At 41.2% G+C, this 15,723-nt stretch overlaps 1 protein-coding gene across 7 annotated transcripts in view; it reads left to right on the top strand.

The window, feature by feature from the left end:
- The first annotated feature begins 991 nt into the window (after nt 1-991).
- The window catches only part of card14 (caspase recruitment domain family, member 14), a 74,083-nt gene continuing 59,351 nt past the window's right edge, over nt 992-15,723 (top strand). For 3 of the 7 annotated variants that reach the window (XR_006844611.1, XR_006844610.1, XR_006844614.1), the window contains exons 1-20: nt 995-2,110; nt 2,554-2,691; nt 2,766-3,091; nt 3,768-3,923; nt 4,072-4,191; nt 4,512-4,637; nt 5,457-5,603; nt 5,697-5,819; nt 6,525-6,625; nt 7,163-7,218; nt 7,453-7,513; nt 8,718-8,934; nt 9,018-9,144; nt 9,822-10,062; nt 10,212-10,275; nt 10,356-10,470; nt 10,599-10,763; nt 11,682-11,800; nt 12,796-12,911; nt 13,917-15,232. Coding sequence is in view for 2 of the 7 variants with exons in the window: in XM_046402869.1 (XP_046258825.1) it covers nt 1,897-2,110; nt 2,554-2,691; nt 2,766-3,091; nt 3,768-3,923; nt 4,072-4,191; nt 4,512-4,637; nt 5,457-5,603; nt 5,697-5,819; nt 6,525-6,625; nt 7,163-7,218; nt 7,453-7,513; nt 8,718-8,934; nt 9,018-9,144; nt 9,822-10,062; nt 10,212-10,275; nt 10,356-10,470; nt 10,599-10,763; nt 11,682-11,800; nt 12,796-12,911; nt 13,917-14,124 (2,940 nt within the window). In the remaining 5 variants the exon portion in view is untranslated. The other 4 variants (XR_006844612.1, XM_046402886.1, XR_006844615.1 and 1 more) reach the window with 4 other exon arrangements.

Genomic DNA, 15,723 nt, shown 5'->3' with positions numbered 1-15,723 from the left:
ACAGCATGACTTTGTCTGGCACATTGACATATAAAGGTGGGTGAGCCACTTCCTCTCACTGTGCAAAACTGAAACCAGAATATCTTGGATGTGGGTACTGCTTGTTCTGATGGTGATATGGCTCAGTGATATGGCATGACCTCAAAGTAAGAAGGTTCCAGGTTCGGATCCCGGTCTGGGCCTTTCTGTGTGGAGTTTCCATGTTCTCCCTGTGTCTGCGTGGGTTTTCTCGAAGTACTCCGGCTTCCTCCCACAATCCCAAAAAACATGTACATTATGTGTGAGTGTGTGGTTGTCTGGTTTTATTGGGGGTTTTTCCTTAGTCGATGTGAGGGTCGAAGGGCAGAAGATGTTGCTCTGATGTTATGTAAAGCCCTTTGAGACAAACTGCTTGTAAAAATGGGCTATACAAATAAAGTTGTCTTGTCTTGTGTTGTCTTGTCTTTTCTTTGTCTGTCAGCAATTGACTGACAAAAATATTATTCCAGGGTAGAATTTCTGTTGTTCAAGCAGCTCTCTTTTTATTACTGTCCTGTTTTCCTCATATATTATTATAGATGCTTAATGGGGAAATTCCTACTGTTAGTCGCCCACCTAGTATGAAATGATATGATGGTGATAAGCAGGCTCAGCACTGTTGACAGAGGCTGCTCAGGTTACAGAATACTGGATCTTGTACTTTAGACAGTAACCCCTTGAGTTTTGTAGCTGTGATGGGTGAGAGGATTGTATTTTGTTAGTCATTCTCATTGTTGAAGTATTTGGTTGTCACTTTGCAGTTGACTGGTACATTTACTGTGATGCAACACCATCCTTTGATCTTAAACGGCATAATTAATGGGAAAGAAATAGACAGAAATAGCTCTGGGTGTGTGAGACAAATGTTTGTGTCCTGTGATTGCTCAAGCTCTCCACTAATATTCTTTTAAAACTCTTTTTTTTTCATTTTTACAGTTAAAAGATATGTATTTGAATTATTTCCTTTCATTTCTGTATTTCCTGTACCTGGTGATTTCCTACATCCTCCAAAGTCTTTATGTTAATAACATCATTTACAGTAGGGTGCATTGATAGCTTCCATTTGTTTGCATAATCCTTTTACGGTACAGTAAGCACTAAGTCCACACAAAGGTTGTAAGTTAGCTAACAGCATGAGAAACCCTTGCACTGACATCCCGTGTCAGCTACTCGCCCAACCTTATTTCCTTCTTTAACAAAGGACTTTGCACTTCATAGCCCAGTGTTTGCTCCTATCAGCAGTGTGGTATGTGTTTGCTTTACTGTGATTAGGAATTATTAAGGTGAACACATCTAATTTTGTAGTCTTTGTTAGTTTAGACCATAGGCTGTGGCTTGATTCAATTCATCAGACAACTCTGGCTGCACTTTATAAAGTGAGACAAAGGTTTATGGTGTGATTAGGTATCGAGTTAGCTGCTGAAAACAAACAAGCTTTACTGAAAGCTTGAAACGTGTGGCTCTCTTGACTAATGGTTTGTGCGTGTCTGACTGTTTATCTGAATTGTGATTGTGCGTATGATCCTGTTTTTGAGCTCTGTTTGCACCAGCATGTGTTTTGCATGTGCCAGCCTCACTACTGTCTTGTTTCTCTGCTCTCTTCACACAGGTCTCTTCACACAGGTCTTGTCTTACAGGTTTTTCTACACGCCCACATATAAACACACACACATGCTTTGACACAAACACCCACAGGGCGTGGAAAGAGCGCTGGCCCTTTTATAGTGCTTTTCTGTCTCTTCCAGTCAGCCTGTCGCTGACTTGTTCCAGGAACAAGTGTATGACAAGTGTCTTTCCAACGGAGTTTGTGTGCTTGCTCCGTTTGCTCCAGCTGTGCCCATCGTCTTAGCAGCAGGCAAACACACACAACCCACTGGGATGGCAGGAGAGTGTATTCCCGAGGGTCCAGACCTGAGAGAGATGGGCGAGGAGGAACTGTGGGAACTGATTAACGACAATCGCCACAGGATCTCCTTGGGAGTGCGGCCATGCATCCTGATCCCGTATCTGAGGCAGGCCAGGGTGCTCACAGAGATGGACGAGGATGAGATCCTCTCCTGTCACAACCTCACCAACCGCAGCATGAGAACCAGTGAGATTTCTGACTTGGCTTGTTGCTCCTTGGATTGGAAAGAAAGTTAAAAGCTTGTCTGTGGGCATATGGAGTACTGCAGTCTTTGTAAACAATATGCGAATTCTGTATGGTTCTCTTTTACTGCATCCGATTTGTTTGCACTGACTTGTTGAATATATTGCCAAGAGGCAGAGGAAATTCCAAGGACTCTCTCTACTAAGCACAATTTTTAGACAGTTTTTATTCAACCAATATGTCAATATGTTATGCTGCCTGGCGAGTGTTTCGTCATGGTTATTAAGACATATTTCAAATCGTTGATCATGATCATTGTAGAGAACTATTGTTAGCATGCTTTTTCACTGAAGAGAAATGAAAATGTAGTGCTATTACTTATCTTCAGATACAAAGAATAAGACTGGAGTTAGGGATAGTATTGCATTGTCTTCCCCTTTTTCCAGGCTATATGCTTGATCTGCTGAGGACCCAGGGGAGGAATGGTGCTGTGGCCTTGCTGGACGGTCTTATGATCCACTACCCGACCCTGTACACGCAAGTCACTGGACGCAAACCCAGCACAGAGCCTTCACGATTCAGTGGTCAGTGACTTATGAGCCTACAGCAATTTTTTTTCCTCGTGCTGTATGTGTGACTTGTCCCGCTCTCCTTGCAGGCCTGATTAAGTACTCAGAGCTGACAGAGTATCTGGTCAGAGCAGTAACAGGTATGCAGAAGGAGCTCCAGGAAGCGCGTTGCGAGGCTGGCAGGATGAGTGCACGCTGTGCCTCCCTGGAGTCAGAGATTAGGGAGATGATTGGGCAGGAGGAGAAGTCCACAGGCCTTCAAACTGAAAACGAACGCATGCGGAGACACTTGTGCTCTTTGCAACATGAAGTCACCAAGCTGAAGGATGAGAAGTGCGAATTGTATATGCGCTACACAGCAGCTATCGAGGAAAAATCAGCTGTGAACATGCGCCTCCATGACCTCAACCTGCAGGTAAGTGACTAAAGTCTCAGCTGAGAAAAGTCAGAAATACACAGACTGAGTTTTCCTCCACAAGCACAAAGCTGTGATCTCAGTGAAAGTCTTCAAAAGGTCACGGTTAAAGAACTGAAATGTGGGCATTGTAGCTTGATGCAAAGTGTACAGGATCCAGTGTTTTTGGAGCTTGTCCCACTAAAAGCAATGAAAGTCTTTTTTGATCGTTACATTGCTGCTTTAATCGTATGGCTCAAAAAGCAATAAGTACAGTAAGCAGAAATATTGTTGAGTTGATGCTGCTGTTCTGTTTGAGTCATGGCTGCAATGTTTTGGTTCTGTACTGCTCATGCATTTTACCTGACCAACATTTTATTTTGTCAACTGTTATTTGATTAATCATTTGACTCATAGGAAATTGATCAACTATAACTTTAATTTAACTTATCAAGTATCATAAATTAGCCAAGTCCAGCATCTCAAAAGTGAGTATGCTATATACTGCTTTTCTCTTTTATGTAATTGTGAACTGAATTTCTTTGCGGATGGTGAGACTGTTATCGAGACAATACACACAATTTCAGGCCTTGGGTTCTCCACCATAGTACATTTTATAGACAAAAATATATTTATTAATCACTTTATTTGAACAGTGTTTCAACTCCATCAGCGTTGTTGTTTTGTGTGATGGCAGCTGTACCAGCTGCAGATAGAGCTGCAGAAAGCACAGACGGAGAATGAGTTCCAGAAGAGACAGTCGCTCAGATGTGCCCCTCACGCTGACCCACAACTGCAAGAGGAAATCAGGAACCTGCGCTGTCAGCTGTTGAAAGCAGAAAAACTGGACCCAGTGAGTATAATGATGTCATCTTTCTGTGTTATTACCTGAATTAAGTGGAATAGTGACAGTCCCTAGACTTCAGACAGTGAAAGATTCAATGGCCACTCACATCTTCATGTTTGTATCTCATCTGCTGTCACTACTGTGTCTCTGTCAGGCCCATCAGGACATCCTGGCCCAGGACCTGGCTGAGGCCATAGACAGCCAGCTGGAGCTTGCAGAACAGCTCAGGTGTTTCAGAGAGGAGAATGAAATGCTGCTCGCCGAGAAACAAGGGGTGTGTGTGTGTGCGCGCGCGTGTGTTTTTCTCTTTGTTTCATGCAAATTCAGCAAAGCATTTATGATGGACACAGTGCCATTTTGACAGTCCCACTACTACAAGGTGGTACATGAGGTGCAGATGCCTTTGACCAACATTAATGCTTTCTTTCTCGACAATTATTGTAATACTTGCATGAACCACTATATAACATAAAAGTTAAAGAAGCAAACATTAATACAATAAAATAGTATCCTAATCCAAATCCTATACCTCTGTAATGTATATTTAAAACATTTCAGGTCATTTAAGTGTGAGATGTGTGTATTTGCATCCAGCTCTTAGATCAGAAGGAGTGCCTAAGCCTCCAGGTGCAGCAGCTGACCCAGGATTGTAACATGCACCAGCAGAAGAACACTGTGATCCAGAACCAGATGAGAGAGCTGCAGGCAGAGAGAGACCAGGTAAGGAACTGATAACAATTACATAAGTCAAACTTTCCTGTCTTCGTAAACATGAATTCAGTTTTCTCTGCAGCATTTTCTCTTTTTGTGTCCATTTATATGTCTTGTCTGGAATGTAGCTTCCTTCAGTCATGTTGTTGAAGGTGTCAGCAATGTGAAGCTCAAACATCAACTAGCTCTTACTGTTTGCAACTCCCTCTTGTGTGTGTGTGTGTGTGTGTCTGTCTGTCTGTGTGTTCAACCCTGCTCCACTGGAAATAATATATTCTTTTAGTCACTGAGCTGTATGATGTTATATTACATTTCACCAATCTGAACAATCCATCCTCACTCCAACAAGCATGTCACATCCTGTAGCTGTCTGTTGCTCCACTGGAGCTGTGTTGTAACCAATCAACACAAGACTGTAATAATACTTCCTGAATATAATCAGTACATGATGGTGCTGGTGTACCTTGCTCTTTTATTTTAAGAAAAACAGATGATTAATCTATTGTTCCTGAGTTGCTGTGTTCACATGAATGTGTCAGAGGACAGAAAGCTGCCAGTCACAGATGCCTCACTGACAACATCCTGCATACCACACACCTTATTGGCCTGTATCTTACAATAATACTTACTCACTGAAACAATGGATGACTGAGACATATGCAAATCCACATTTTGAGTCACAGGAAGCGTGTGATGAGTAAGGCTATCTTTCTTGTCTACGTAAGGTGTGAACATGGCCTGATTGTGTCTTGTTGTACCTGTGCCCTGTCAATTCTGTGTAAAATAACTATGTTGTTAAGTAAATATAAATGGTTCTCATGCTTCTAGGCATACTTGTCCAGAGATGAGGCCCAGGCCATGATCGCCCGTGTCCTCGCTGAGAAGGACACCCTCAGGTGTCAGCTGGTTGAGCTCCAAGAGCGGGTTTTCAGTCTGCAGGTCAAACATCCCAGGGAACAACGGCAGAGCTGTGATGTAATTTCTGGCACAAGCGCATATCAGCTCACACATAAAACACAACACATTGAAAATGGATGTTAAGGGAGTGCTCTGTGTTTTTTGTCAAAGGAGGGGGGGGTGGACTGGGAGAGCCCAGTATCCAGCTGTAAAGAATACCCGTTCCCAGCTCGACGTAGACTTTGCCGCATGGATGCAGTCAATCCCATGATACCCAGGTCCTGCAATTCAGAGGTGTGTGTAAGCTCAGCCACAATTGTTTCAGTAGATGCTGACTTTTGAACAATACTTTGTGGACACTAAAGTAAACCAAAACTGACAAGCTGATTTTATGTCTGAGTCTCATGTATCTTATTCCTCTGTGCCAAGGAGCTAAGTGATGTCCACAAAGTATTAAAAACACATAAATGACCACACCATTACAATGTTCCTTCATTATGATAAAGATGGACATCCTACTTTATTTTGAGTCAAGCCCACATTTCACATTGCTGCTGTAAATACTCACAGGCTCTAAGAACAGTCCCCAGCAAATGCACTATTTACACCTGCTTGAGTAACATTTGCTAAAAACCTGCACTGACCAGCTGTTTTAGAAGAAATTGTAGAGGATCTCAACTAATTTGAAAAAATTAAATGTTTTGTAATACATCTACATATTGAGTCAGCTATAACAATTGATTTAAGTGTCTGAAGGTCTCTTGATTGCAGTTAAGCAGAGAGAGTGTAGAGTGCGATGAAATAGTTAAGTTAGATAAAAGTATTAGATAAATAATCAAAATAATTAATGGTATTGCATAAGCTACTAAAATACTGAATGACTGATCATTTTACCTGATTTTAATGCTTACTTGATTATTGCACCGTCTTTTAATAGACAGTAATGAATTTATATTTGTGTGTACTTGTACATATGTGTATTTGTATGTACTTGTACAGTGTGAAGATGCTGTAATAAGTAGTGTCCGATCCCGAAATGTGGAGCCCCCAAATCCAGAGTCTCTCCGCAGAAGGGAAGAAGCTTTGTATGCAGACAGCAGGTGTGTGTGTTTCCACCTTCAACGGGTATACGAATGTCAGCAGGTGCATTATCAGTTCCGAGACTGTTGGCAGCTTGCCTAGGGATGACTTAAAGGTGTTACTGACCTCTGGATTTTTCTCTGTTAACTTGATGACGTTTGAATGCATCATGATTTACAGGATTAAAAGGGACTTAATGGAGATCAAATACCAAGAGAGACACAAATATGTATGATTGAGAGTAAATTATAGAGCACATGATATCTCCAGAGAGAGGATATTAAGGAGCATGACAAACCCCAGCGAGAGCACACCGTGAATAGACTTATGTTTTATTAGTTGTTTGCAACTTTGCATCATCACGTTATAGTTCTTCTTACCTACCAAAGCGGTCTGGGTTGTAGCATGGCAGATAGTTACAGTTGGATGAAGCTCAGTATAAATCACTTAATTCAGCCTTGTCATTGTGTGTGGACGTGCTTGTATGTGCCTGCAAGAGGCAGAGAGAAATCAGATAAAGGTGTCATGTAGCTGTTGTCTTTTTTTTTTTCTTTTAGCTTGGAAACAGAGGAGAGTGACTCTCTATTAGACGACTTTGTGTTTCTCCCCAAAGGTATGTAGAGAAACATATCAAGTTTCTTTATTTAGGTCAGTGTCTATCTGTCTGTTTGTGTCTCTGAGGGCAGGGGGTGGTGGTTTGCTGTTGTTTGGCATAATCTTCATTAACTGTTGTTCAGCGCTGAACCTTTGCCAGGGTTGAAAAGTGACACGTTAACTCTGGCACATTATTTCTAGCCTGGGAAAGAGCCTTGATGCCAAATCATTAAACAGTCTCTCTTTTGTTTAGTGAGCAGTGAAGACAAACAGACATCCAGGCTTTCCTCTTCTAATGGCTCCAGCACTAATGGGTGAGGCGGTCCACTGGACCAACATTGTTATAGAATAGATAAAGAGTCTTGTACTACTGAGCAGTCTGTCTGAATGTGTGTGATATACTGTAAATCGGAAGCCATGTTTATTTATTTAAGGTTGTAATAATGGCAGTGTAAACGAAAAAACAAAAACTTCAGCCTAAGTAGATTTAATAATTAGGGTATTAGATAACACTGTAAGAGCTTATATATTGCAATCAGAAAGTGAGGCAGTGACATTTTCAGTGTTTTGAACTGGACCATGGCTGCGCTTAAAGTGCTGACTGTAAGCACTCCTCCAATTTAGCAGAACCAGAGATTTTTTTTTATGCCGCATATTCTTCTCAGCCTGGATTCTACAGCCCCCACAACCCAATTTGACCATAGACAGCGTACTGGAAGGTTCAGGTGTGAGTTCTTAAATGTCTAAGCAGAGATGAGGTCTTTTAAGACCTTTTAGATCATTAATTATTCCTTTTTAACCCCACACAACCAAATGTTTTTCATTTTCAAACTTGTAATTATCAGTCTCAAAAGATGTTGACTCAAGTGACATCACTTTTATTACCTTTTATTCACAGTGCATTGTACATTGTTCGCCTTAGTGTTGTTGGCTGGCCAAGTCAGTCACCTGACCTCAGTCCATCTGAGCAAATGAACAGGTGTTTCACTTGATAAAGGCAAAAGTAAACATATGTTACAGTATTGTCTAGACAGAGTGTCACTGGGAAAGATGCCAAGTGTGTAGTAATATCTGTGGGTCATCTGGGTGTTTTTGACTTCAAAAAAATAGTTAAGTATTAAGTTTGTGCCAAATTTCATGGCAATCCATCCTGTACTGTAGTTGCTGAGAAATTTCACTTCAGCAGTACAGGAAAAGTGATGTGATTACAGCATTCATCTTCTAAAGAGTATGAATATCCATACCAAATTTAATGGCAATCTATCCAACTTTTTTAAGATAATTCAGTCAAGACCAACTGAATCACACTGACAGTCTGACACCAGTATGACCAAAAAGGCAACAATTCATATAGTAATCATTTAATGATACTACTGGCACACCACCCCGGGTATACCTGTAAATATATACTATTTACTATGAAATGATTTTCTGTGTGCTCAGTGAGAGTTAACATTTGTCCTTACCAGAAAAGAAAACTATGATCCTTCCGATAATCAAAATCTACTTTCATACCAGCCTGTCAAGAACCTCAGCCCCTCCCTTCCTGATGCGTTCTCGCGCAAAAGCAATGCGCATCAACGGCCGTGTACTCACCATCTCCCTCCAGGGTGAGGCCCTGCTCAGCCAACTAGCAGTGGTAGGAGGCAACAAGACTGGAGTGTTTGTACATCAGGTGACAGAAGGAAGCCCTGCTCATACTGTTGGCATCAGCCCTGGGGCACAGATCGTGGAGGTGTGTTTAAGTGTGTTTCAGAACACTAATTAGAATTATTCTGCTCACATGAAGGCATTTCTCAGAATGCTGTTGTTCTACAGGTGAAATATGAGCAGAACCAGAAGGCTCTAAGGATGGTGCTGGAGGATTCCACTTTAGAGGAAGCTATGTGGGCTCTTGGCCAGATTACTGGTCTCTGTCACCTCTCCCTCCGGCCCAGACAAGATGGTATGTCCTGCAGCACATACATAAAACAGTTTTTGTTCTTTGCAACCAAGATAGTATTGTTATGATTTTTGCTAGGATGAAGACATACAAGCATAACACTCACAACAATCAAGTCAGTAGTTCAAAAAATACAGTCTTTGTTCAAACAAACAAGAATTTAAGAAACTGAATCTTAGCTGAACTTCAGTTTTTTTTCTAAGAGTCCAATGGAGGAGCAAGACAAATCCAAAAAGAGGAACCCGAGTTATCTAGGAAGACAATGGGGTCCAGAGAGCACAAGAGACAATGTTAGTAGGCGAAAATTGCAAAACACCTAGAGACGGAAACTGGCCAGAAGTCTATAGCACTTGTGTGATAGTACAGTCTGGCGGCAATGGAGTGAATGAATCAGTTCTAAAGTACCACAGGAATGGGATGCAGGTGATTGTACAGAATGAGTAGCAGGTGTGCAGGCTAATGTCACATAGTTTTTGTACAAACAGGTGTGTGAGAGCTGTAAATGAACTGCTATCATTTATGCTGTCCTTATCTAATAATCCTGCTAGAACAACATACCACTGAGCCAAAGTCACAGTGTACATCAAGTGAAGACATTATAGATGACAGCATATGTAAATAATGTAAAACATACAAAGCTATAGTGGCTTTGGATAAAGAGTCCTCCTCCACCTGAACAGATTACGAGGTGCTGCTGCAACAGCTGCAGAACAATGAGGCGTCATCTGGAGACTCATTCTACGTGCGTGTCAACATGTCCTTCCCCCCCGGACCCAATGGAACCCTGGCCGTCTCCTGCAACGACATCCTTCATGTGACCAACACACGACCTGCTGGCACCGAGGACTCATGGCACGCCAGCCAAGTTCACCCCTGTCAGCTACTGGACCTCCAGAGTGGAACTGTACCCAACTATTACAGGTTGGTCCACTGATGGTAAACGTAAAAAAGTAGGAAGGGAGGGAAGATGGTCTGTTCTGTTTCTTGTCAGTAAGCGTATAGGTCGGGGCTCAAAATCATCAGAGCACTGCAAATCACGCTTGAGTATTTGTTTGCCTCTGACTACACAGGGCACAGCGACTTCTGATTCGAGCAATTGAGGACATGAGCTTTCAAACAAAGAGGTGTCAAAAGGTAATAATACCCTAAAATTCAGTGGCCCCATCCATAATTTCGCTTTGTTAACTTATTCCTGGAAATATTCCTCTCCCCAGGTTTGCCGTGTGGTGACCAAGAATAAGGAGCAAGCAGTGAGGATTGTCAGCACCGGGCGCCAGGGCAGGAACCCAATGTGGGTCAGTGTGGAGGATGAAAAGACCACAGACTCAGGTACAATAGCCTGCGGCAGCACAGTTACAGTATGATATTATTGATCCTTGAATCTGCTGTTTGATTTTAATTACTTTTTTCAATTAAAACATTTACGTGTCTCATAGTGTATATTCCTTCCTGTGTAGGTGACCCATCTGCAGCCAAAAGTTGTGTATCCCTCATGCCTTACACCCTGGTCACCCCTCACTACCCACCCATTTGCAGGCCTGTCCTGCTGCTGCCCACCATCCTAGGACGCATCCTGGACAAGAAACTGGCAGGCTGGCAAGGCTTTCAGCTATGTGAGCCTGGTAAGAAATACTGTGTTGTTAGATGCTGAAATGAAACCCGCGCATTTATATTTCATAACTGTTTCCGTTGGAGCATCTGCCACTGAAAGCAATATTTCAGATATGAAGGATGGACACACTTTCCTGTGCTAGAAGATAAGTCTGTTTGATTTGACAGATCACATGTTTGTCTGTTGCTGCAGACCCGGAAGGAAATAAACTTTGTTGATAAATAGTAATAAAAAATAGAGAGGTTATAAAGCCAGTAAATGCTTGCCAGTGTTCACTGCAACATACAGGCAAATCTCAGTTTAATGATGTTTGTGGGAAAATTTGATCATTTTAAGCCCAGTGTATTTAAGACAATAAAAGACAGGACATACAGAAGAAAACAAAATAATAAATGTTTCAGATAATACCCCAATTAATTAAAGGTAGTCACTGCAAGTCAAGTCAGTTTTATTTCTATAATGCCAAGTCACAACAAAAGTCTCATGACACTTTTCATATAGAGCAGGTCTAGACTAGTACACTTTAATATGCTAAAGATAAAGATGCCACATTTTCATCCATCCATCCATTTTCTATACCGCTTATCCGTCAGGGTCGCGGGGGGGCTGGAGCTTATCCTAGCTGACTACGGGCGAGAGGCGGGGTTCACCCTGGACTGGTCGCCAGTCAATCGCAGGGCCAACACACAAAGACAGACAACCACACACTCTCACACTCACACCTAGGGGCAATTTAGAGTAGCCAATTAACCTAATGTGTGTTTTTGGTATTGTGGGAGGAAGCCGGAGTACCCAGAGAAAATCACATCTTCAGATAGGATTTAAATAATGCTGATGAAACTAGTCATCATTTCTTCATGAACTTATCATATAACTACATATGTATATGATCACTGGTTTGATTCTTCCCTCCCATTCCTCCTCACAGAGGTGCTGAGCCCCAGTGAGCATGCAGCCCAGCTGCAGAGGTCAGAGATTCTGGAGGAATGTGAGCAAGGACAAAACTGCTGCTACACCCTGAAGAGTGTCGAGAAAGTCATGAAGAAGGTCAGAACATCTAACTATAATGGAAGAAATCTCTATCTGCCTGTCTGCACATCCACCTTGTATTGCTGGGGACAATACCGACATCCAGTGTTGAACACACAACATGTTCAGTATTAATAAACTTTGAGTAGTAAGCAAATGGCACTTTGTACAGCAGTGGGGACAAGGCTTCAGGTTTGGACTCAAGCCAGTGATACACACAAACAAGACAAATGAAAGGAGACAATCGAAGGCCAAATACAATCAGAGAAAAGCAGCAAAGCATATTTAGCCCACATAAATTACGAAAAAGGTTAACTTCAGAAAAATCAGTCACTCCTAACATTTTCCTAAGTGTTTCTTCATAGCCCCCATCATGTTACAAATCATTTCTGCACCACTGCTGTTATAGTAACGTAACATTACAACATGTGTCACCTAATGTTGTACTTCAGTCATGTTATATTTTCTGTTTACTTTAACAAAAACGTATAAGAGAGAAGGTGGCTCAGACCAAATTGTTTGTGTGTATTTTGAGTTGTTTAGTTTGGTCAAAGTCCCCTCTGCTAACACGCTAATACTTTAGTTTATGACCAAACTGAAGACATTCCCATCAGCTTCAGCACATGACAAACATTACTTGCTAAACATCAGCATGTTGCTATTTTCAGTGTAAGCATATCGCATGCTCGCGTTTAGCATTTAGCTTAAAGCAGTGTTGTACTGTAGCCTGCCTCACAAAGCCACAAGCATGACAGCAGGTTTATTATTTTTGTCATATCCTCTGTAGAATTCTCATGACAATTTTCTGCCTGTTTGGATGTTGTCATGAAGTAATCAAAAGGAAGTGCTGTCACAATAATCTCTTATCAGCTCCTATTAAGCAGTGATTTTCAGATTCAAGTTGTTGCAGTTTAAAGGTGTGGGCTTCCAGAAAACTGTCCAAATTCAAAAGTTCACACTCATTTAAACTTCTGTCTTTAGGAGATATTCAGTGTATTCTTCTCATCCTACAGGGGATTCACTGTGTGCTGCCGCTGGGGCTGGACTGCGTGCGGAGGCTGCATCGGGCCGACATCTTCCCTATTATTATTTTCATTGGCCAGTCTGCACGTAGTGCACGGAAACTGAGGTAAACTCTTCTTCTTCTCCTTCATAGAAATATTCATAAAGCTCACCTTGTGATTCACAACTCTGATATCACAATCAGATAATCACTACAAGCACTTAGGTATGCTGTGTATCTGTATTTGCCGTAGTTTCCAGGCGTCAGAAATTCCTTAAATTATGTTCCACATAGAGCTTAAATCATGCAATAAGAATAATTGCACAAATGAATTTACTCTTCATCAGTTGTTACATGTTGCATAGTAATTCACATTTTTGCCTCTATTTCAGATTCCATGCTGTCATAGAAGTTTGTTTGGTCTTAGTACTGAGCAGATTTTACATTGTATCTTGGTAAACAATTTATGTGTTGTTTCTCTGTTGCTGCAGACCAGGAAGAAGGGGGGGGGGGGGTTTAAATAAAGACAGTAAAAGAAAAATGACAGAGGCTGGTAAGACCATACAGAAGATCCCTTTCTCTTCCATGATGCATCATTTAAAATGACTTACATTATATTACATTAAATGGTCGACTTTAAAGGAGTAATCTGCCTTTTAATGCAATCAGTTTCAATGTATTATGGTACTACATTTCTCCAAATTATGTTCAACCCCCACAATGAGCACGCTTAACCCTCAGATGACCAACCTTGTGTCAGGCTGAAAAACAACAGTGTGAGAACAAGAGAAAGCAAGACTCATCACTTTTTCCAATGAAAACAAAACAAACTAAAGTTATGTTCTCTTGTGACTGCAGTGTATTCTGGCCTATCAATGCTTGTTTTACTGGAAAAACTGGTATCTCCCTCTCTCTTTATCTTCTCCTTGTATGCTTTGCTGACAGTTCAGACTACATCGAGAGAGAAAACTGTTCTCTTCCGTTCTGAGGCACTGACATCAAAACCTGATGTTCAGTTATTTTGTTGTTCAGCAGGAAAATAAATATTCTGATGATGATCTACATCTGGACAGCTGTAAACAAAACAGTGAAAAAAAATGCATAAATTATCCTTTTCTCCCACAACTTTAGGTCAAAGCTGCAGCGCCACAGCCAGTCAGAGGAGCAGCTGCTGGCATGTTCGAAGAGCGAGGAGCCGCTGCTGGACAAGCTGCCGTGTCTGTATCACAGCGTGGACCCAGACTCCTGGTGTGACCAGGCCTCCCTGCTGACCAACCTGCGCACCATCATCTGGGAGGAGCAGAAGAAGATTGTCTGGGTAGAGCCTGACCTGTGGTGAAACGGAGGAAAACCTAAAAATAATAGAGAAAAATCGAAAGATAACAGAAACAGCCTTTTGCGAATATAAACAAGCTTTACAAGAAATATTTTTGTAAACATGAGTATGTATCTATGATACTTATGAGTAACTGAGTGAAGGAAGAACTTGGAGTGTAAGAAGCTATATGACTATTTAGTGTACCCAGAAATATTTTCTACTTTGCGTTGCCTCCCTTTTTGAGGCATTTATTTAAAGTAAACACTGGTGTGAGGTGTCCTTTAAAAACACAAACATTTATCATTAAAATATACTGCAATGACATGTACCGTATCTCCACAATATGTTGTAGGTCATTTCCAACCAGGAGGAATTATCTTTTAACGCTCTGCCGAAACCTTCTCTTGTGTTAAGTAGAATGAGCTACAGTATGTTGTCATTTGAATTTTGGGGAATAATTAGATATAGTGTAACATACTTGTCAGTGAACATCAGTCAGCTTATCTCTCCTAAAACTCACAGATTTTGGAATGAAACTCAACGATGTGCATGTGGTTAGAGTGAGTAAAGAGATCTGTTGAGTTCATGACAGGCATGTTACTGCACTTCTTCTTTTAAGGAGCTCCTCTCTTTTTCCTTCTCTTCTTCTTTCTCTTCTGCTTGGCACCGGCCAAAATTTCAAAAACTTCATGACATACCTTTGAAATAGTAATGACTTAGTGCACAAACTATTCTGCATTACACAGTGTATTCTCCCTGAGAAAACATGAAACCAGATTAAAAAAACAAAGAATGGTAACTTGGTGAACTTGGTAACACTGCTGAGCTACGTGTGTGTGTGTGTGTGTGTGTGTGTGTGTGTGTGTGTGTGTGCTTTAAAAGGCATATTTTGCAGGCCTGCAGGCACATGAAACACAACTTTGTTGAGTGCTTACAGCCTCTTGGAATTTAAGATAAGATTCTTATCAGGACATGAAAAAATCTGCGTGATGTTCACATTTTGTTTTTTGCCAAAATGACATGAAAGATGTGACGTCTGTTTTTGCTGGCCCAGTGTCGGAATTTAACTGTCTCCAGAGCATACGATACACTCAGTTACTTCCTCAGCAAAGACATTCTTTTAATTTCGGTGAGTATGCAAGACGTTGCTGACTTCTTAACTGCTTATTTCGAATGAAAAAAGTCAACTGCTCTGTTCTTGTGTCTCACGGTGATCAGTATTTTCAGTGTCAGAATTGTCAGCTGAAATCAGTCTTGGCTTTTAACCCTCTGAAGTCATGTATAATTGTCAGTTGTTGACTATTTTTGATTCTAATTTTATATTTCAACTTAGAATTTTTTTTTATCTTGCCATTTTGGAATCATTTTTCATCAGCACAACCTCACAAGTGTGATTTACTGTTGTTTTTTTTTTTCATTTTGACATACTGTATTGACACACTGGACCTAAAATCACACAAAACTCTAAAATCCGACTGGGGAAAATGCGCTGAAATGCGCTGAATGAAGTGCGCTCAATGCGCTGGTGTTTACTGCGTCTTCTTGCATAAAATGCGCGCCCCAAACGCGCACCAAACGTGATGGCAATGGTCATGAAAAAAACAGTGCGTATATTTTTTA

Source organism: Scatophagus argus, chromosome 2, assembly GCF_020382885.2.
Source record: "Scatophagus argus isolate fScaArg1 chromosome 2, fScaArg1.pri, whole genome shotgun sequence".
Lineage (NCBI taxonomy): Eukaryota > Metazoa > Chordata > Actinopteri > Scatophagidae > Scatophagus > Scatophagus argus.
The sequence above is the reverse complement of the archived record's forward strand: the minus strand, read 5'-3'. Positions and strand labels throughout refer to the sequence as shown.